This window comes from Saimiri boliviensis, chromosome 7 (genome assembly GCF_048565385.1).
Source record: "Saimiri boliviensis isolate mSaiBol1 chromosome 7, mSaiBol1.pri, whole genome shotgun sequence".
In the NCBI taxonomy this organism is placed as follows: domain Eukaryota; kingdom Metazoa; phylum Chordata; class Mammalia; order Primates; family Cebidae; genus Saimiri; species Saimiri boliviensis.
The window spans coordinates 70,310,555-70,333,258 of record NC_133455.1 but is presented as its reverse complement, the minus strand read 5'-3'; the positions used below and the strand labels follow the sequence as shown (position 1 = coordinate 70,333,258).

The following is a 22,704-nucleotide window of genomic DNA, read 5'->3' as shown; positions in this document are numbered from 1 at the left end:
TCTCTCCTTCCGGAATCTTCCCATTTTCTACCACTGTTCTTCTCTCTGTCCCTCACCCCCGTAATTTTTTTTTCCTTCTCACCCTCCTTACCCACTAAACTTTCCCAGCTCTAACTGGATAATTGGAAAGATTGCAGAGATTGAGGAATGAAATCTCTTGCTGCCAAGCTCAAGTCTGGGCCATCCTTCCTTCTTGGGCCTTGTGACAGTTCATGTGAGTTTGGATTAAAGCAGCCAGGAATCCCGGCAACTATTGTCTTCAATCTAATTTTTTTCTTGCTTCTTCTCTACAGGCAAAGAAGAGGAAAAGAGCAGAGCGCTTTGGGATTGCCTGATGTAAAGTTCTTGTTACTTTCTGTTCTCCAGTGTTTTCCATTTCTCTGATTCTTCTTGGTCACATATATACCTAAATGCACAGTCATGTGCCTACGTCCTGCCTCGCAATGAGGGAGCATGTACCCCAGGTACATCCGTGAACTGCAGCAGCAGTTTGACTTATTGCTGTTTCAGCTTTAAGGTTGTTGTGTTTCTGTTTTTGATTATGTTGCTTGTTAATAAAAAAAAAAAAAATAGAAAAGAGAACAATGTGTTTTATTAGGTGCTCCTTTGATTTATTGGAGCCAGATTAGACCAGATAAGGGGAGCTTCAGGGGCAAATATTATAGACAATTGGCCATAACACTTTTATCCCTTAGAATAGAAGACAAGAAAAAGGATCAAGTCTACCCTTTAAGTCTATTTATTCCCTTCTTTCATACTCACAAGCATTTTTTATCCTCCATGAAGAGGTTAAATTACCCACCCACCAAGTCTTTACTCCAGCAGCTTGTAGTGACCCACTGAAATAAAATAAAACAAGGGAGGTTTTAGGTGGTGCAAAGGATATATATACAAGGGCATTGATTAGTAGCCTTCTGTTATGAGCTAATAATGCAGACTTTTTCTTGGTTAAAATAGAGTCCAGGGTCCCAAATTAAAGGAAAAGGGCCCTATTTTCAAGAGTGGCCTGGTACGATACTGTCTGGTTTCAGCCAAAACCAGTATGTGGGACCTTGTTGGTTATTCAGTTTAGGAAGAAAGATGGGCTGGATATCCCTCAGAGATAGAGGAAATTTTGTATAGAGAATCAAAGCATGACAGAGGATGTCAGCACTGTTAAGCATTATTACATAAATCATTGGGAACATAAGCAGTGGAACTGGAGGCTTCAAGTTCATGTAGATCTGAAACCTACAATTTGATCTTTTTGGATATGTTAGTACAGAGTTTCTCCTCTTTTTTTTTTTAAGACGGAGTTTTGCTCTTGTTACCCAGGCTGGAGTGCAATGGCGCGATCTCGGCTCACCGCAACCTCCGCCTCCTGGGTTCAGGCAATTTTCCTGCCTCAGCCTCCTGAGTAGCTGGGATTATAGGCACGCGCCACCATGCCCAGCTAATTTGTATTTTTAGTAGAGACGGGGTTTCAGCATGTTGACCAGGTTGGTCTCGATCTCTCGACCTTCTGATCCACCCGCCTCGGCCTCCCAAAGTGCTGGGATTACAGGCTTGAGCTACCGCGCCCGGCCCAGAGTTTCTCCTCTTAATCTTTATATAAGCTTGGTTTTTGTTTGGGCTATTTTTGTTAATAAGGCTTAGGAACCTGGCACCTCACCTGAAAACTTTGGTACTATGATCTGATCCCATGTTGCTGTGGTGTAATCCTTTATCCTTATTTCTACTAAAACCTGCCTGGTTTTGTGCTTAATGAAATGGTAATGGTTTGGTCATCTTTCTAACATCAAGAATCTCTTTATTTCTCCAGAGTCTCTGGTTGGTGAGGAAGGCAGGGACCTAAAGTTTAGATACTTTAGGAAAACTGTGCCTTGGAGAGCAAATCCAAAAACTGCTGCCCATATGTTGTGAAGTTTGCCCCATTCTGAGACTTTGGAGAAGTAAACAAAAGGGAATGCTGGTTAAATTTTTGACACCTACTCAACCAAATAAACCTTACAATTGGAATGACCTTCCTCTTTCCCTCTTTTCTGTCTGCCTCCCTTTTCTTTACCTCAGGCTCTTATTTTGGGGCTAGCCTTTCCTCTCTCTAGTCTGTCTTCATCTGAAAACAGAAGTAGAGAGAATATATCTGATTTGTAATTTGAGAGGTTATAGATTCTGTTATGGTTTCTACCCTAGTATGGTTTTACAAAGAGAAAAATAGGTAAAAGAATAGAGCAGCGCCGGGCGTGGTGGCTCAAGCCTGTAATCCCAGCACTTTGGGAGGCCGAGGCGGGTGGATCACGAGGTCAAGAGATGGAGACCATCCTGGTCAACATGGTGAAACCCCGTCTCTACTAAAAATACAAAAAATTAGCTGGGCATGGTGGTGCGTGCCTGTAATCCCAGCTACTCAGGAGGCTGAGACAGGAGAATTGCCTGAGCCCAGGAGGTGGAGGTTGCGGTGAGCCGAGATCGCGCCATTGCACTCCAGCCTGGGTAACAAGAGCGAAACTCCACCTCAAAAAAAAAAAAAAAAAAAAAAAAGAATAGAGCAGATGCTGATTAGTAAGTGGAGCAGTGGATCCTTCGGAAGTTTTCTTCACTTTGTGTCTTTATCCTCTATAACGTTCCAGAAAGGTATTCAGCCTTACTTTCAGGATTCTCTTCTTGAAGCCTAATTATTCTCTTCACTCATCTTACTTTCTCCAGATCTTTGAACAGTGTTTTTAAATTTGTGGGGATTTTTTTTTTCTTACTAACCTTTTTCATCCCACTTCAGCAGCTGTTTGTCCTGGAGGTTAGTCAGAAGTCTCTAATCTCCAAGCCAGATCACCAAATCCTCCCCATCCTATCTCATTATAGTATTTCCCCATATACTCTTTCAGCATGAATAGTTTAGGTTGCCTTTTTCCTAATTCGGTTTTAAAATAGTAATTCCATTTGGAGATGGAACAGATATCGAGGCTTGTAATTCTTTACCTGAGATCTTAGTACTCTTCCTTCCTATCCCCCAGTTTCCCTACTATAGCTTATCCAGCATCCAGATGTGGCTAACTGATTTCAGTTCCTGAAGCTGTGACATTCTCTGCATACCTAGAAGCTCTTAATGAGGGAGTCTATAAAAGCTATGGGGAGAACTAGCTTCCTCAGCTGTAAATCTGTACCTTTTTATGGTTCTCTGGGATTATTCTCTTTTTTTTTTCTACTCTCTAAACTGCCCAGCCCCATCCCTTAAGAACTGCTGAAGATAGAGGCTAGAAGATTCTGTGGGGATGAGGGCTATAGGAAGGAAGGTGTGAATAAGGGCAGGACTTCTTGGTTTTGAGTCCTCTTGCTGTATCAGACATGAGGAGTGAGAGAGGAACTTAAGGGAGGATAACTTTTTTCCTGTTCTCTTATACAGAGGGCCTCTGGCAATGCCAGTTATTTCTGATTATTGGAATCCCCCCAAAATTTATCTTGCCATACCCAGGCTTTTCTTGTTTTTCCTTCCAAAGGGATTGAAAATTCGTTTCACATCTTTGCAGATTCTTTGAGGCCAAGGTGATCCCAGCTTTTTTGTTATCTCTTTCCCCTATGTTGTTCCTGTATTGGGTTTCTACCTCTCGGATCACTTTTTTTTTTTTGAAAAGGAGTTTCGCTCTTGTTACCCAGGCTGGAGTGCAATGGCACGATCTCGGCTCACTGCAACCTCCGCCTCCTGGGTTCAGGCAATTCTCCTGCCTCAGCCTCCTGAGTAGCTGGGATTACAGGCACGCATCGCCATGCCCAGCTAATTTTTTTTTGTTGTTATTTTTAGTAGAGACGGGGTTTCACCATGTTGACCAGGACAGTCTCGATCTCTTGACCTCGTCATCCACCCACCTCGGCCTCCCAAAGTGCTGGGATTACAGGCCTGAGCCACCACGCCCAGCCCTTCGGATCACTTTTAATAGGATAAATTTAGAATGTAATATTGTTGCCAGGCGTGGTGGCTCACGCCTGTAATCCCAGCACTTTGGGAAGCCGAGGCGGGTGGATCACGAGGTCAAGAAATCGAAACCATCCTGGTCAACATGGTGAAACCCCGTCTCTACTAAAAATACAAAAAATTAGCTGGGCGTGGTGGCGCGTGCCTGTAATCCCAGCTACTCAGGAGACTGAGGCAGGAGAATTGCCTGAACCCAGGAGGCGGAGGTTGCGGTGAGCCGAGATCGCGCCATTGCACTCCAGCCTGGGTAACAAGAGTGAAACTCTGTCTCAAAAAAAAAAAAAGAATGTAATATTGTTTAGCTCGGCCCAGTAGCTGACGCCTGTAATCCCAACACATTGGGAGGCTGAGGCAGGTGGATCACTTGAGGTTGGGAGTGGAGACCAGCCTGACCAAATGGAGAAACCCCGTCTCTACTAAAAATACAAAATTAGCCAGGCGTGGTGGTGCATGCCAGTAATCCTGGCTACTCAGGAGGCTGAGGCAGGAGAATCGCTTGAACCTGGGGGGCAGAGGTTGCCGTGAGCCAAGATCGCGCCATTGCACTCCAGCCTGGGCACAAGAGTGAAACTCTGTCTCAAAAAAAAAAAAAAAAGAGTGTAATATTTAAATTGTTTAGCAATTATTTAGGTTTAATTTCTTATTCTACCACACTAGCTCTGAGACCCTGGGCAGATAATCATTCTCTTTATAGACTATGCCAAAAGGAGCCCCATTGTGAAGGTTGTTATGTGAATTAAGTGATATTCTCATATCATGTATTCACACTACAGTTTACCATAATTTGCATATGCATTCAGTATGCATAATTGCATATTAAATGGTTAATTCAATAAGTATTAGTTCTGAATCTTACTAGGTGATCAGGGTACAGTGGAAATACATGTTTCTTTCCCTGAGCAGGTTTTGGCTTGGGTAGGGGGTGTGAGTGTCGTAGTTTGAACATGTTGTATGCGCATACACCAATTATGCAGTTGTATTTGGAGAAAAAGAAAAGGCAGAGTCCCATTTGCTCCCTCAACCCCAGCTCACCTGCAGGAAAGCTGACATTGTTGCCTGGAACATTTGACTTTCTGCTTCTACCCCACTACAGACCAGAAGCTATAAATGCCACTGCCTGCAGATTGTTAGCTTGGGGCCCCTGCCATTTAAAATATGGGCAAGGGCAGAGTATAAGATAACTTCTCATGTACTTTGTTGGAGGATGTTTTAGGATAAAGACTTGTAAAAAATCATCTTGAGTATTCTTTTTTGGGTGTTCTTTCAACACAGGAAACAAATGAGCAGTAGGAAAAGAAAAACCCATTTTCAGCTCAGGCTGAAAGCTAGAGGTAGGTATGGTTGTAGTTCCCTTGGGAAGACAGAATACATAACACTTCTGCTACTAAACCAGTTCCAGCCTCGGTTTTGTATTTGGTCTCGGGTGGGGTCAATGTTCCGATAGAACTGACAGGACAGGGAAAGCATAGCAGTACGTTGAATCCTCAGTAGCCCTGTCTCCAGCTCTGGATCAGGTTGATGTCATAGGAGCTTTTCTTATTTTTATTACATATTTTTTACAGACAAGGTCTTACTATGTTGCTCAACTGGGAATACAGTGGCAATTTACAGGCCCAATCATAGCATACTACAGCCTCGACCCTCTGGTCTCAAGCGGTCCTCTTGCCACAGCCTCCTGAGTAGCTGGAACTACAGGAGCACACCAGTGGGCCCTGCTTTCCTTATTTTTTAGAAATGTGAGTCAGGCAATATTCTTTTGCCATTCCCAATTCATATGCCCTGGGAATTATGCTCTAGGTACATGGAAAAAATTTTCACAGTGAACTGAAAGAATATTGGAGATGCTGTTTTAGCCACTCTTGTGTAACGAGGCAAGTTGGATGCCTGTGTTGCGTACAGATTTTGGTCAAACTTTGTTGAGGAAACCTAGGAACAGATACTGTAAGAGAATAGGACAGACACTAGCTGGGTCATCTTAAGAGAACCTTTAGATCTTCCATTCTGTGGAGGCTGCAAGAGGGTTTTTGTAAACTTTGGGACTGTTTTGGCTCAAGCTTTTCAGAGGGGTTGTCCTAAGTGCCCCACCTTTCCTGTCCTCTGCCCATCCTTCCTTGGCCTGCATGTCCCAAACCTCATATCACCATGCCCTTGTTTTCTGTCTTGCCCCAGGACCCTATCTTCTTAGTCATTGAATACAAGGTTTCCTATCTCAGATCCTCTTCACCTTCTCGTCTCCAAGGTGTAGATGTGGCACATGATTAGGAAGAGCTCAGCACTGAATTCTAAACTCTTTGACCACTTTTATTTTTTTTTTCAGGTTCAAGTGCTGGATTGTGTCATGTGACCATCCCAAAACTCAGAGCACCCTATGGCCATCTTTGCCCTCTGTCACATAACTTGAAAACTGCCTGATGGCCTTTTTGCAGTGGTTCCCTCCAGGAAGCCTTGATTTCAGTTGAAGAAGTTCTTTCCCGGCATTCCAATGCCCGTCAGCTTCATACTACTCAGACACCCTTAACAAAGGCTGTCACACACACAATGTAACAAATACACAAAGTAAATGATAATTACACTAACAATTATATGTTCAGAGGGGCACTGGCCAGGTCCACACATATCATAAGGTGGGAGGGGGTACTAACTCCCACTGGGTTGCTGAGCTGTGCCCCCCAAGCCCCTAGACTCCATGCCTCTTTGGGGGTAGGGAGGAACAGGGGAATGAGACTTTAGCTCATAGATTTATGTTCATAAGGGTAAGACCCCCCCGACACACACACAAAGGTCTTTATTTGGTGGTATTAAAGGGGCAGTATTCTAAGTGTCCCTCATATTTAATGCCCCAGTTCTCTAGAATCTGTAGAGGGAAGATACCTGATGCTTACTGCCCAACTGCTACTCTGTGCCAAGATCACAAGGCATTTGACCTTGGAGGGAGATATCATCTGCTCTTCTCTGTTCCTTTCCTTCCACCAAGAAAATGTGAGTGGTGGTGATGGCCGGGTGTGTCTTGTTCTCCAGAATTTGGGCAGAAGTATGAAGAACAGCCAGAGAGGCTTGGGGTTATCATAGCTGCTACATGGGAGAAGGCAAGCTGAAAAGCCTAACAGCCCCTGCCCATTCCTCTACTGAAACACCTTGTTTCACTTTCTCACCATAATAGGAATAAGATGTTAAAGCTCACCAACATCATCTTCTCAAGGGTGGTGACATACCTTTGCCCCTTCCACCAACTGGCCAAGGGGGAGAGTCATGCTCTTGGGAAGAATGAGCCATCCAGGTTTGCTCACCAGCTTGGGCTTTACTTTAGTTCAGTACTGTTTTTATCAGACCCGTAACTGCTGGCTCTACTGAGAGTGACAGTTTTGCTGAAGGTTCTTACCCCACCTCTCCTGACATCCTCTAAGCTCTTGCCTGGAGCCAAGAGGCCTGGTGTTGAAGAAAGGATAGGGTGTGGATCAGGAGATTCTCAACTCCTTGGCTTCTAGGCACTGTCCAGCTGGGAGGCGGAGGGGAACTTGTACTCTGAAGCCTGTGACTCCTCTTAAGCCTCACATCTCTTCACCACTACTCTGGTGCCCTGGTTATCTGTCCCACAGCGAGAGGTATTTTATGTCCATAAAGTGCCCGTGGTAAGTGCTCAGAATTCATCTCTTGGCTGTGGCGGGTGCTGCTATTTCTCATTCCATTGAGGGGAAGAAACTGAGGCACAGTGAGTCCAGAGGAGAATGGGTCAGGATTGTGAGAGGAATGATTGGGCCTAGCTAGTGACTTGAAATGGCAACCAGTCTCTGCCTGCTTCCTAGCCTTCCAAACCCAAGAGTCTCCCATCTGTCCCATCCTCTGTTCTAACTGGCCTTGTCAGATGCTTTTCCCCACTCTACTTTCTCCTCCCTGCTGCCAGGTACTGTTAGATTCCAAAAATAAAAGGAAAAAATAATTATACACTCTGCTTCCTTGTTCTCCCCCCTTCCACCCTGAGCTTTGGGGTTAGGGGACTAAAATGTCCCCCTTCCAGAATCCCTCCCACCTTGGTCTGCTGGCTCTATTCCCTAGCCCAGAGCAGTGATTTGGATTCAAATGCCCTGTAACCTTCAGCCTCCTTACTGCTCCTTTCTTGACCCCTCCTAACGCTTCCCATACCCAGGGGACTCCGGGGTTTCTATACTCTTTCTTACTGACCTGAAGATAGAGGCTGGGAGCAGGGCCATTCCAGAGGCTCTTTGGTTCTCTCTCTTGGCTGAGGGAATTTGGGCATAAGCAGTCTGTACCCTCTGGCTAAATAACTCAGTAGCATGAGGGTAGGCCTAAGGGTTTAAAGTAGCTCTCATTATATAGATCCTGGATGTTGAGGGTTCTCTCTTCCATCCCGCATCCCCAGCTCTTAAACCCTAACCTCTTACTATTTCCATGACAACTGGCTTCAGTTCAACTCATTTGGCTCAGAAAAGGTTTGACTTAGGGTGATTATGGGTTAGAAACTTGCATGTGTCAGCCCTCTTGCCCTTTACTCCCATTCCCAACCCTGGAGGCTTTATACAAGTGCTTAAGTGGGCAGGTGTTGGGGAGTGCAAGGTTTGGGGAATAAGGGATAAATGGGGCACAGTGGGCAGGGGCCCTCCTATTCCAGTAAAGCCAAATACCAAAAAAAAAAAAAAAAAAAAAAAAAGTCACAATAAATAAATAAATAAAAATTCCAAAATCCTTTTGCCCCTGCCCTTGCTTCCCTTCCTCTGGCCACTGTTGGAGGGAAAGAAGGAAGAAAGAATGGATTTTTGATTTCTTCTCCTACTGAGTAGTCAGGGAATCTCCCCAAACTATACCAAGCCCCTCACCTTGCCAGTGGAAGAAAGGAGGCTCGGTGTGGGGCTTTCATTTATTACTCCATTTCAGTCTCTTTCTCGTGTTTTGTCTCTGCCTAGTCTGTCTCTTCTGTCTCTCTCTCTTTGCCTTCTCACTGCTGCTCTTTTTGTTCCTCTGTCTCTATCCCTCTGTCTCTACATCTCTCTGTCTTCTGGTCAAACTTTCTCATTTGCAAACTTCAAACACTCCCCACCCTGACTATGCCCCTCCTTCCCCTTTCCCCCAAACCCCTCACCCCTCAATTCCCACCTGCCTCCCTCTGTTGTATTGCACACTGCTTGGTCAGGGAACAAGGTGTGATGTTCACGGGAAGAGTGGAGGGAACTCTAGGGCTTGAGGGGGATGGGGACAGGGCTGGGGTCTTGGGGTAGGGTCTGTGGGGAGGCATCCTTTATCCCCCACCTTAAGAGCAGCCACAGCGATCCACCACCATTCCAGGGATCTTGCCGTAGATAATCTGCTGCTTGTCATTGAAGTAGAGCATGTTGATTGGGGACATCTTGGTGGGGGTACAACAGGGCCCAGCAGAGCCTCTTGGATTGGCCTGTTGTACCAAGTGGGTATGTGGATATTTTTGCATGAACATGTACTCGCACTGGCCGGAGCAGTAGTTGGCTTTGTAGCGCTTAGGTGCGATGATCCAGTCCCAGCCAAAAGCCTCAAAGTCCACTGTGAGGGGATATCGGCAGCAGCGGGACTCGCTTGAGTGCTCGTCACAGTCCAGACCCAGGTTCCGTCGGGAACGTTTTGTGTTCTCTAGGACTCGAAGCTCCATGAAAGGATGCTGAGGGTCAGGGAGAGGGGAAAGAAATGTGATATGGCCCTGAACAGTTCCTCTTCCCTGTTCCTTTCCCACCTGCCAGTGGCATCGGAATAGAGACTGCTGACTTCTCAGCTTTTCCATAGCTCCCAACCCCAGAATTTGTCTTCTGCCTACCTTTCTTGCCAGCTAGCTAGCTCTGCTTCAATTCACCATCTCTAATTCTTCCTCTTCTGGCAACCTGACCCCCATCAGCCCCTTGATCCAACACCTCAACAGCCAGGTTTTGTATTCTTAGAGCCCTTCCATTAACTGACACCTTCACCTTCAAATCCAATTTTCAGCTGTTGTCTGGTTTGGATCCTTGAAAAGTAGTAGTTGCCACCCCACTCCTCAGCTCCTCCTCTAGAATCAGCTCCTGACTCCAGAGAAGTAATGCTAGTCCCCAGCCTCTTTCACATTCCTTGTCTACTTTTCGAACATACCCCCATCTCCTCAGGGCCAGGTTACATATATCCACCACCTCAGGCCCCCTGCTCACCAGCCCCTCAGCTCCCGGCCCCAGGGAGGTGACAGCCAGGTCTGTGCCACTGGGATCAAAGGCGTTGATCTCGATGCCCCAGTTGCTCTGTGGCTGGCGGAACCAGCTGTGTAGCACTTGCTTGAAGTCGATGCTCTGCCAATGGCCTGAGCGTGAGTGCAGCTCTATCTTCAGTGAGCGGATACGGATGTGACGCCGGCCTCCGCCCCCTCCCCCTGCGGTCCCTTCCCCAGTTAGGGGTTTTAGACGCAAGATCTGCAGGTAGACTGTGGCTGGGCGGGGTACAGGCCGTAGGTACACCCACAGCTGGGCCTTCAGTACCTTTGTGAACATCACCTTGGGGCTGAAGTGAAAATGGCAGCAGAGAGGGCTGCCATCTGTCTGTACTGCTGGGTCCGCTGATAAGAGAGAAGGGCACAGCGTCAGCACAGGGTGTTTGTGTAGGGGATCAGTAGTCCTGGGGCACTGGCAATTTGGACTTCTCAGCCTGACTTTTCCAATTCTTTACCCTTCTCTCATGCCTATCTTATACCATGTCTCTGGTACCTAAAACAGTGCTTCCTCTATAGGATGATGGCCCTGTCAAGCTCTACTGATCTGTGTTCATTGCCTAATCCACTTGCCCTAATATATAGGTTTCCATCTACCAGATAACCTGCAAAATTATTCCTCTACCACCATCCTTACTGTTCTCCAACTTTATCTGGCATGTAAGGCTCCAACATTTTCTGAATTTTTGAAGCTCTTTATAGCTTCACACCTGCTGCCGTTAGGTAACCTTGTCCCCTATCTGCTCTGATTTATCTGATGGGCAGGTAGAGCCTGGCACATCCCTCCCCCACCACCCCAGAAAACAGCCTCAGAGAGGGGATAACCCAGGGTCCAGATAGGGAGCATGGGCTAAATGTATCCCATTAAGTAAACCAGAATTCAGATCTAGGCTTCTTGCCTCACTCTCATTAGGAATAACACCCAGCAGAACATCCAAGCACTTCCTGTACACCTATCTCCCCATTGCCTCTCCTGAGAAGTTCCTTCAGCTGCTGTTTCATCATCACCATGACTGTCCCAGCTTTTGAGGAAAGGAATAATTACCTCCAAGGTGTTGCCAACTATTTGCCCAAAGCACTAGAAATAATATGAAACACACCAGATCAACCATAATGCCTTTTTCGCCCCTGAGCTTCCTTTGGTTTCTCAGTCTAGTGCTAGTAGGTCTTTACAAAGTTTTAGCATCCCAACTTTACATTTTGACCCATTTCCCCTTGCCCTGGACCATAAATGGATCCTTCTTGGGTCTATGGATGATTCTCAATAAATAATCTGCCTCTGCTTCCATTCCAGCTTCTCTTCACTACCTTTCCAGTGTCAGTTGGGAGTGCCCCACAACATGCCTCCACTGGACAGAATATGTCTATTCTCATTCTGGATAGGAAGAATCAGGAATGAGCTTCCAGAGCCATATAAGCAGGGTCAGGAAGTCTAGGCCTTTAAGTATCCTCTCCATGTCTTAGGAGTTGTGCAAAATCAGGACAGACTTAAGATGTCCTGTCAGCTCTTCCCCACCCCAACCCTGGGAGAAAGAGGACCTTCCAAGTGAGATGAGGAAAGTGCTTAATAAACTTAATATACCCAGGATATGATACCCAAAGCCTCTATAGCTTTTTTTTTTTCTTGATTATTCTCTGAGGTCCCAGGGCTGTAGTAGTCCTCCCAGTTATTCAACTGGCTGGAGCTTCAGTGATAGTGCAATGGAGTAGCGTTTGGGGAGGGAAAATTCAGAGATTGGAAGTAGCTGGGGTAGGGAAGCAACTTTTGACATGGGGAGTGACAGGCAACATCCCAAATAGCATACTCTACTAATTTCACCATAGGAATGTGTCTATTTTCTTGCCATTAGGTACTGAGCTCCATGAGAGTACACGCTGTGTTGTTGATACGGTGTCTGTTTTGCTCACCATTGTAGCTTTAGTGCCTCACATAGTACCAGACAATAAATACATGTTGAATGAACTCCCTAAACTCCCAATCTTAAATTATACAGGCAGCTGGGCGTGGTGGCTCAAGCCTGTAATCCCAGCACTTTGGGAGGCCGAGGCGGGTGGATCACGAGGTCAAGAGATGGAGACCATCCTGGTCAACATGGTGAAACCCCGTCTCTACTAAAAATACAAAAAAAATTAGCTGGGCATGGTGGCGCGTGCCTGTAATCCCAGCTACTCAGGAGGCTGAGGCAGGAGAATTGCCTGAACCCAGGAGGCGGAGGTTGCGGTGAGCCGAGATCACGCCATTGCACTCCAGCCTGGGTAACAAGAGTGAAACTCTGTCTCAAAAAAAAAAAAAAAAAAAATTATACAGGCAAGTGCCTGAAAGTTCTTCCTGGCATCTGAATTCTGTTCTTTGGCTATAATTGAAGTGGGTTTATTCACTGCTTGATTCCTTATTAACCACTACCTAACCTTACCAAACTTCGCAGTGTGATACAGATAGTAATAATTCTTTTTTTTTTTTTTTTTTTTTTTTGAGACGGAGTTTCGCTCTTGTTACCCAGGCTGGAGTGCAGTGGCGCGATCTCGGCTCATCACAACCTCCGCCTCCTGGGTTCAGGCAATTCTCCTGCCTCAGCTTCCTGAGTAGCTGGGATTATAGGCACGCGCCACCATGCCCAGCTCATGTTTTGTATTTTTAGTAGAGATGGTGTTTCACCATATTGACCAGGATGGTCTCGATCTCTCGACCTCGTGATCCACCCGCCTCGGCCTCCCAAAGTGCTGGGATTACAGGCTTGAGCCACCGCGCCCGGCCTGATAGTAATAATTCTTGCTTCACATGAGTGCTGAGCATTAACTAGAGAATGTGAAAATAGAAAATGAACAAACCAACATTTATTGAGAAGCTACTACTATTTTCGCATTCTCTACTAAGCTCTAAACATAACCCTCCCCCTACCTAAGCTGACCCAGGGTTTGAAGATGAGGGCTACAGCTAAGTCTTTGGTTCTATATACTTGTCCCCCAGTAGACATGGGGACAGTCAGTGCTACAAGGGGGCAGGACATAGGGAGAAAGAAAAGAGCAAGGAGAAGAGCCAGCCAGGAGACTGGAGATGGTGAGGGAGGTAACAGAGAAGAGACTGTTAGAGTTGAAGGCAGGTTGGTAGAGATAGGCAGAGAAATAGAGGATAGAGTGGAAAGACCCAGGGGATGATCATGGCAAGGGGAGAATAAGTTTGGGAGTTGTAGAATCCTGGTGCAATGGGCAGGGGTAGAAAGGAGTGGGTGCTGGTTAGAAAGCTAAAGGTGGGAGGAAGCTAAACCTAGTGGGGTAAAGGAGAGAAAGAATAGAAAGGGTGCAGACGGAGGAACAAAGGAGAAGCAGGTAGAGAGCCACAGAGGGAAATGGGGCTTTAGCGAGTCCCCAACACACATATGCCGAGCTCTGATGGGGAGGAAAAGGGGCCACATCTGTGTTGAATTGATCTGGCTGGTGGCAGGCAGCAGGTCAGGTTTAGTAGGCGGCGCTGGTGGGAGAGAGAGGTCATTGCACTATTTTCAGCAAATGCCCAACCCCCTCCCTGCACACCACCTCCTCCCCTTCCCCCCACCTTAACCCCCCAACACACACACTCCCAACCCTGGCTGGAAGGCCTAAGGGCAGGAGGTTGGGCTGAGAGGGCAGGGGCCTCTTGGTATGGGGAGGAGAGAGAAACTCAGGGGCTGGGCTTGGTTCCCAGAAGGGCAGGGGGCTGGGTTCCCAGGATGAAGGCTCGGTGGGAGAGCCTGAGAGGGTAGAGGGAACTAGGGCAGGCAGAGCAGCCTAGGGGAGGTGGGGGCTGGGGTCCAGGGTGGAGGGCTGGGGGAGGGGAGGGAGGGGGAAGGGAACGGAGGCCATCTCTGCTGACAAACACCTCCCCCGATTAGCAGAGCACAAGTCTCTTATTAAAGCGGGTCCCTGGGGATTAGACTATAAAAGTCTCTTTTTCCTTTTCCCCTCTCTCCCTCCCCTCCCCTCCACTCCCCCTCCCTCTCTTAAGAGCTCAGCTAGGCTCTTAAAGGGGACGCACAATACCTGGCCGGAGACCCAGTTCCCTAATTGTACCAGTCCTGGGTGGCACGGGAGTGGAAGTTAGGATGGGATTCCACCAGCTGGTGTCCCCTTCCCACCCAGCCAGGCCTCACCTGCACAGCCCAACTCATGTAGGCAGGGTCCCTTCACGTCCCTGTATTGCTATTACCAGAGCTAACTCTGGTGAGCTCAGGCCTGTTGGTTAAGGGATGCTAAGGATATTTAGGGGCAAAGGGAAATCCACAGCCCCATCACCCATCCTGGAAATCTTCACACATACTACACCATATAGACTAGAGTATCTTTCCCCTCTGTAACCTTCATCTTCCAGTAAACTCTTGATCTGAATTCCTCTGTAACTCTGTTTCCTAGAAACGCCACTCCCTCCCTCTGCCCTCAGTCGATCTGAGACTGACCCTAGCTTCCATAAGCAGAAGCCTTAAGAATAGAAGGGAAACTGAGGAACCCAAGACCAGATGCCCATGCCTCCCACCGCGACACCCAGTTAGTTTCCTGGTTTAACAGCCTTGACCAAGTCCTGCGGAATTGAGGTCTGCAGAAATACCAGTGGCAGTGTGAGGCACTCAGCCTCCCAGATGCACACCTGGGTTCCTGTGCCTCTCCCATGGGGGTTGGCCACTGGGACGCCCCTCAGTCCCCAGCTTTTTATGACCCATCTGCCAATAAACCAGTCTCCCCCGTCTTCTGTTCACAGCCATAAAACCAAACTGTGTGTGTGTTGCAGGGGGCTGGGTGGTGGTGGTGGGGGGAACCTTGCCAAACCACTAGGGAATAAGAGAGGCCTGGTTCCCTGGAGTTGGGCGGAGGGGAGAGACCTCAGTGGGGTGGGGGAGAAGAAGGAGTCACCTGACTCTAGGGAAAGCTGGAAAGGTGGTGGGGTGTAGTATTCCTTTGGATTTTCCAGACCATAAAATTTCAAAGCAGCTCACGGTCTATTATATGTTCATCTTCCTTTTGGTCAGGGACTCCGATGCCTGGGTTCCCGCTCCCGCATCTATTTCTTTATCTTTTTTCCTAGGTCTTCCTATCTCTCAAGTCCAGCTGTGGTAGGACTAGATAGGACTCGAGAGATAGGAAGACGTAGGGCTACCTATCTAGTCCTACCTATAGATAGGTAGTCCTAGGTCTGCCTATCGCTCAAGTCCAGAACAAGTGGGCGAATAAGGGATGGAACACTAAGGTTTGAGTAGCCAATGAGTGTCCTTAGCCCCAGTGCAATGGAGTTGAGTTCTCTGAGCTCGGTCAGAATCAAGAAGGCACAGTTTTTCTCGCCCCTTGAGATACCCGGTGTGAGACAAGGCTCGAGATGAAAAGGGTGCCAGCTGGGCTTCCAGGAGGTGTAAAGGGTTCTGGGACCCTATTCCTAGGAGAGGAAGAGAGCAGAGCACACAGTTCTCTGCACCCGATGGGCACGATGCAGGCAGAGCACGGAGTGGAGAGTTAGCGCTAGGACCATTGGGAGGCAGAGAGCATAGCTGGGGTTGCGGGGTTCCCGAAGCCTCCGGATTCTGTTCTCCAGCCTCCCCATCACGGCTCTTCGGGACAGACTGGCTGCCCGGCCCCAGCTTCCCTAGACTCCAAGGGTCTTTTTCGCAGACTGGGGTAGAAGGCAGTATCTCGAAACCCGCCCCATTTACCCCCCGCCCCAACCTTCGGGAACTGGGCGTGCATACAACTTTGCAGCCCATCTCCACTGCTCGAAAAACTTCCATGGAGTAGCCCCCGCTCCCTAATTCGTCAAGTTTTCGCAGAAAAAGCTTCCGGGCCGGGGCAGCAGGGAGTGCCCCGCTTAGAAGCAGAAGGCGCCCTTCGCGGGGGCCAGAGCCAGCACCCCACTGCTTGCACCCTGCAGCCCACTTACTTTCCTGGGCCATGCTAATGACGGTCTCGGTAGTGGCGTGGTACTCGTCCTCCTCCAGGAAGTCCTCGGGCTGCAGCGCGTCGCCCTGGAAGTCGTGCAGGTCCAGGATCTGCTGCAGCGGCGGCGCCTTGGGCAGCAGCTGCTTCACCACCTCGCGGCTGATGTTGGGCGCCTCCTTGAGCCGCAGTTTGCTCAGGATCTGCGACTTGATGCTCTCCAGGCGCAGCTCCCGGCTGTGCTGCCGCCACACGCACACGGGGCAGCCGTCCGGCTCGGGCGCCACGGACGGGGCTGGCCGGCTGGAGCGCTCCCCCACGACCCCCGCCGCCGCCGCCGCCGCCGCCGCCGCCGCCGCCGCCGCCGCGGGGCCCTCGGCCGCCTCCCCCCGGGGCCGCAGCTCCAGGGCGAGGAGCAGGAAGCCCAGCAGCAGCGGGGCCGCGAGCACCATGCTGGAGGGGAGGGGAGGACTGGGGGGCGGGGACGCCGGAGTCCCGCGGGGAGGGGGCGGGGGGAGGAGGGAGGGAGGAGGAGGGGGTCCGGGCGGCGCGGGATTGGGGGCTGCCCGGCCGAGGGGGGACCCGGGGGGCCGGGGGCGGCGGGCGCGCGGGCGGGGCGGGCGGGCGGCCGGGGCGGGCGGCTGGGGGGGCCCGAGCCCGGGCCAGGCCCTTTATAGCCCCGGCCCCCGTGTCGTCAGCGGCCGCGATTGGCTGCGGAGCCAACAAAAGAGGTAGCGCTGTCATCCGAGGCGAGAGAGGGAGCCGGAGAGAGCAGAGGAGGGGGGGAGAGAGAGAGAGACAGAGAGAGAGACACAGAGAGAGAGACAGAGAGAGCGAGACAGAGAGAGAGAGAGAGCGCAAGGGCCAAAGAGAGATGAAGAGAGAGATATGAGGGGCGGGGTGGGGGGCGGATATAGAGGGAAAGTCAGGGCCAGAGAGACCAAGGAGAATCAGAGAGATAAAGGGGGAAGAGACAGGAAGAGGAGGAGAGAGAGGGAGAGACAAAGGAGGAAAAGAAGAGTTATGAGGAAGACTGCAGAGGAGAGAGACCTAGCTAGGGAGGGAAACAGTGTGTCTGTGGGAGACACAGAACCAAGGAAGAGGAAGACTGGGACAGCTAGTGGGAGAGTTAGAGTGGAGACAAAAACGGTTAGGAGGAGAGTCCCACTAGACAGTGGGAGACAGGGGTCTACCGAGCCAGATCACAAGAGATAACGGCTTATGGAGATGGGAACAAGAGCAGGAACTGATAGGACAGAACAGTGCCCTGGGAAAGGCGGGGGGGCGGGGAGATATCTGGACAGGAGAGGAGAAGGGGCATAGACAGGGAGATACCAAGAGAGCCCCTGAGGAGGCAGGTGCAGGGGATTGGTAGGGGGTCTGAAAAGCAGAAACTCCTGAGAGAAGGAGCCACCAGAGTCAGCCTTGGTGGGAGCACAGAGAGCCCAGGGGACAGAGGTGGAGAACTTGAGCCTAGAGGAGCTCTAGCTACCAGAGGTAGCTCAAAGATGCTCAAAGAAGCCATGGAAGGAAGCATCAGGCTAGGCTCATCAGAAGGATTAAGGGGACTAAGAGATGAAGAGGCCAGGAATGACCTAAGAAGGTGGAGAGGTGATGGGAAGAACTGAAACAGGGGAAGACATAGAGCTGGGAAGACTGTGAGCTTGAAATTGGGGCTTAACGGGGCTAAGGGAGTCAGCCGGGTGGAAAAGGCAGGAGCTCGAGGCCACTGGGGAAGGGGTGGGAGGAGCTGGCTAGAGGCTGCTATACTTGGAGAAATATCTGGATCTCTGGATTTCTAGCTATGTTTTTGGATCTGCAGGGTCTTAGAAGTCTGAGAAGGGGCTGGAGCAGGGTTGAGGATGGGAGAGGAGTCTGCGCTCAGAAGCACGAGATGAAACGCAGATGTGGGACCACCACTAGTCTTCAGGTGTGAACCTGGTCACAGCCACAGGGCAGAATAGAAGAGTACCAAGATTTTAAAAAATGTCTCGAAGGTGCCTAACTTCTGACTTCAGGTTTTCCAGGCTTATTTCTGGATCTGAAAGCCCTGGAGCAACAGGCAAATTGAAAACATTTGGGGGGCCGGGCGCGGTGGCTCACACCTGTAATCTCAGCACTTTGGGAGGCCAAGGTGGGTGGATCACGAGGTCAAGAGATCGAGACCATCCTGGTCAACATGGTGAAACCCCGTCTCTACTAAAAAAAAATACAAAAAAATTAGCTGGGCATGGTGGTGCGTGCGTGTAATCCCAGCTACCCAGGAGGCTGAGGCAGGAGAATCGCCTGAACCCAGGAGGCGAAGGTTGCGGTGAGCCGAGATTGCGCCATTGCACTCCGGCCTGGGTAACAAGAGCGAAACTCTGTCTCAAAAAAAAAAAAAAAAAGAAAAAAAAGAAAATGTTTGGGCCCAGGGACGTGGCTCAGGCCCATAAACCCAGCACTCTGGTAGGCCAAGAAAGGCAGATCACGTGAGGTCAGGAGTTCAAAACCAGGCTGGCCAACATGGTTAAATCCTGTCTCTACTGAAAATGCAAAAATGAGCCAGGAGTGGCGGTGCATGCTTGTAATCGCAGCTACTCTGGAGGCTGAGGCAGAATTGCTTGAACCCGGGAGGCAGAGGCTGCAGTGAGCCAAGATCACACCACTGCACTCCAGCCTGGGCAATTGAGCAACACTCCATCTCAAAAAAAAAAAAAAAAGGCCAGGTGCGGTGGCTCAAGCCTGTAATCCCAGTACTTTGGGAGGCCGAGGCAGGTGGATCACGAGGTCAAGAGATCGAGACCATCCTGGTCAACATGGTGAAACCCCGTTTCTACTAAAAATCCAAAAAATGAGCTGGGCATGGTGGCACATGCCTGTAATCCCAGCTACTCAGGAGGCTGAGGCAGGAGAATTGCCTGAACCCAGGAGGCGGAGGTTGCGGTGAGCCGAGATCGCGCCGTTGCACTCCAGCCTGGGTAACAAGAGCCAAACTCCGCCTCAAAAAAAAAAAAGAAGAAGAAGAAGAAGAAAATGTTTGACGGGATCAGGTTGAACTTCGTTATTGGGCATCTCAGAAGGGAGGGGCATTGGTTTCCTTCCTGGAATTAAAGCCCAATAAAATATTCTAAAGTTGGCTTGGCATAGGCATCAGGAGCTCCAGACACGAGGACAGAGTTGAGTTGAAGAACTGGAGTAGAATAAGGAAAGACACTGGGGATCCAGATATGAGGAGAGGAGGTTGGGCAGGGGTTAAGAGGACAAGCGGGGGAGCTCTGAAGAGACGATCCATTTCCATGGGTAACAGAAACTAAGACCAAAACACTGAAACGAAAACTAGTCCTTCCCTTGCTCTGGACCAAGACATGGGCATCTCAGCACTTCATCAAGTTTCTTCATCTGTAATGTGGGGGTCACACTTTCTATCCTTAACTGGTTGTGGGGATTACATATAAGCAATCAATAGTGGCCTTTGCAGACTTCTTCATGATTCTTCCTTTCCTTTGTCATTTTCCAGGGCAGTGATTGCTTTTAGCACATATTCTGGCATATCCTATTTTCTAACATGTTTCTCTGATGTCATTTCTTCAGCAAAATTGAAAGAGCTGTGAGAGCAAAGTTGGTGTCACCTCCTTCTGCTCCCTTACAGAAGAGAGTACAACCTTCACTTCCTCACCTAACATGTATCTAGTGGCAGGTGCAAAGAGAAATGACATGCAAAGGTAAGTAAGACTCAGATCCTTTCCTTAGAGAACATATAAACTAGAAAAGATACTGGGTAGGCAGGGTGTGGTGGCTCACACCTGTAATCCCGACACTTTGGGAGGCCGAGGTGGGTGGATCACCTGAGGTCAGGAGTCTGAGATCAGCCTGGCCATCGTGGTGAAATCCCGTCTCTAGGCCGGGCACGGTGGCTCAAGCCTGTAATCCCAGCACTTTGGGAGGCCGAGGCGGGTGGATCACGAGGTCGAGAGTTCGAGACCATCCTGGTCGACATGGTGAAACCCCGTCTCTACTAAAAATACAAAAAATCAGCTGGGCATGGTGGCGTGTGCCTGTAATCCCAGCTGCTCAGGAGGCTGAGGCAGGAGAATTGCCTGAACCCAGGAGGCGGAGGTTGCGGTGAGCCGAGATCACGCCATTGCACTCCAGCCTGGGTAACAAGAGCGAAACTCCGTCTCAAAAAAAAAAAAAAAAAAAAAAAAAAAAAAAAAAAAAAAAAAAAAAGAAATCCCGTCTCTACTGAAAATACAAAATTGAGCCTAGTATGGTGGCTCGGCTATCCCAACTGGTGTAGTCCCAGCTTCTCAGGAGGCTGAGGCAGAAAAATTACTTGAACCTGGGGGGCAGCGGTTGCAGTGAGCCAAGATGGTGCCACTGCACTCTAGCCTGGACTGCAGAGCAAGACTCCATCTAAAAAACACCAACAACAAAAACAAACAAACAAACAAAAAAGAAAGAAAGAAAGAAAGGACACTAGGTAAACAAACAGAATCAGCCAGAACTCTAGGCCAGATGCCTCCTGGCTGTCTCAATCTGGCTGTTTCAAGGCACTTCAGACATCACAGGTTAAACAGAGAACTCCTTTCTCCCTAAAATGTGTCCCATCCTGCAGCTTTTCATTTTAGTGAATGGCAGTCATCCAGGCTAGAAACCTGAATGTCATGTTCCACCCTTGTCCCCTTGATCATTTCAGAATCTTGGAACAGATTGTTTCTTTCTTTTTTTCTTTTTCTTTTTTTTTTTTTTTAAAGACAGGGTTTCACCGTGTTGGCCAGGCTGGTCTTGAACTCCTGACCTCAGGTGATCTGCCCACCTTGGCCTCCCAAAGCGTTGAGATTACAGGCATGAGCCACCGTGCCCGGCCGGTTGTTTCTTCTTTCTAGAACAACTCCCCTACTACTTCCACTCCCTCCCACCCACCAGTCTCTTGGCCAGATTTACTCTTTCTTCAGGCCTCAGTATAGATGCCATCCAAGAATCCTTTCCCAACTTCAGGTCTAGAGTAGCTGCTTTTCCCAGATACATCTGCACCATTCTATGAGGTACAGAGACGAATCACTTAGCTTCTAGACTAGTAGTAGGCTGGCTGGGCTCAAGTCCCAGCTCTCTCCCTTTTCTGGTTGTGTGAACTTGGACGGGTTATTAAACCTCTTTATACCTCAGATCCCTCACCTGTAAGATGGGGAAATACACACACACACACACACACACACACACACACACACACACACACACATATATATATATATATAGAGAGAGAGAGAGAGAGAGAGAGGCAGAGAGGGTCTTGCTCTGTCACCCAGGCTGGCATGCAGTGGGGAGATCTTGACTCCCTGCAACCTCTGCCTCCCAGGTTCAAGCGATTCTCCTATCCTCAGCCTCCTGAGTAGCTGGGATTACAGGCATGTGCCACCATGTCTGGCTGATTTTTGTTTTTTTTTTTTTTTTTTTTTTTTTTGAGACGGAGTTTCGCTCTTGTTACCCAGGCTGGAGTGCAATGGCGCGATCTCGGTTCACCGCAACCTCCGCCTCCTGGGTTCAGGCAATTCTCCTGCCTCAGCCTCCTGAGTAGCTGGGATTACAGGCACGCGCCACCATGCCCAGCTAATTTTTTGTATTTTTTTTTTTTTAGTAGAGACGGGGTTTCACCATGTTGACCAGGATGGTCTCGATCTCTTGGCCTCGTGATTCACCCACCTCGGCCTCCCAAAGTGCTGGGATTACAGGCTTGAGCCACCGCGCCCGGCTAATTTTTGTATTTTTAGTAGAGACAGAGTTTCACCATATTGGCCCGGCTGTTCTCGAACTCCTGACCTCAAGTGATCTACCTGCCTTGCCTCCCAAAGTGCTGGGAGTACAGGCATGAGCCACTGTGCCTGGCTGAGGATAACACTATTGTATCTATGTCATAAGGTTATGAGCATTAAATGTCCAACAAACTGTTCTAAATGCATTAGTTATTACTATCCCAACTTACAACCCTCACCCTGTGAGACCAGAGAGAATAAGAACTTTTTCACCAAAGTATTCCTCAGCAGCTTTGAATAAAGAATGAATGAGCCCTGCTAAGTGAATTTTATCAGAATTAGGTGGGGGAAAGAAAATGGTGTATTTGTGTATATGAGGGGTTACTGGTATCTGACAAACACAGGGAACTGGAGTCAGGAACATTTTAGACAGAAAGGACTTCATCTCCTGAAAGCCTCCTCAGTTTCCAAGACTGGACTTAATCCAATAAGTGGACAAGACTGCCATCTGATGGTAGAATCAGGAATATCAGCTACTTGGAGGTGGTACTAAAACCACAGTTAAAGGGTTGTATTTTTGCCTACATTGCATATTTTCATTTTAGACTTTTAGTCCGAAAAGTTCTATATCATAATGCATTAAGCCTTGTCCTTTCTCCAGTGCCTCCTAGATCCTGCCCTTTTCCTTGAGTTCCCTCAAGTTCGGTCCTGTTGGGATCCCCTGGATCTAACCCCTGGGAGGTTTCTTTTAGGAGGGAGCTTCAGAACTCCAGCTACCCTAGACGCTCTGAAAATGGGGCACTGGTGGTTTTACGGAAATGAAGTTTGGAGGGATCTGGACATTAGATCTTTCCTTATCCTAGCACTTGCTAACCAAGGCTTGGGGCCCCGCCCACTGTCCTAGTCTCCCTGGCAACTGTCTT

At 48.9% G+C, this 22,704-nt stretch overlaps 2 protein-coding genes across 2 annotated transcripts in view; one reads left to right on the top strand and one right to left on the bottom strand.

Moving 5' to 3' along the window:
* SARNP (SAP domain containing ribonucleoprotein) overlaps positions 1-3,895 on the top strand; it is a 64,161-nt gene extending 60,266 nt beyond the window's left edge. Inside the window, exon 11 of the mRNA XM_010349936.2 lies at positions 294-3,895. Coding sequence (XP_010348238.1) covers positions 294-335 — 42 coding nt within the window. The 3' untranslated portion in view covers positions 336-3,895. The remainder of the gene's footprint in view (positions 1-293) is intronic.
* A 175-nt stretch (positions 3,896-4,070) lies between these two features.
* GDF11 (growth differentiation factor 11) lies at positions 4,071-16,599 on the bottom strand. The gene is made up of 3 exons (XM_010350012.3): positions 16,054-16,599; positions 10,108-10,505; positions 4,071-9,590 (listed from the first exon to the last, which is right to left on the bottom strand). Exons 1-3 carry the CDS (start codon positions 16,499-16,501, stop codon positions 9,210-9,212), a joined length of 1,227 nt encoding a protein of 408 aa, XP_010348314.2. The 5' UTR covers positions 16,502-16,599; the 3' UTR covers positions 4,071-9,209.
* Between the last annotated feature and the right edge of the window lie 6,105 nt (positions 16,600-22,704).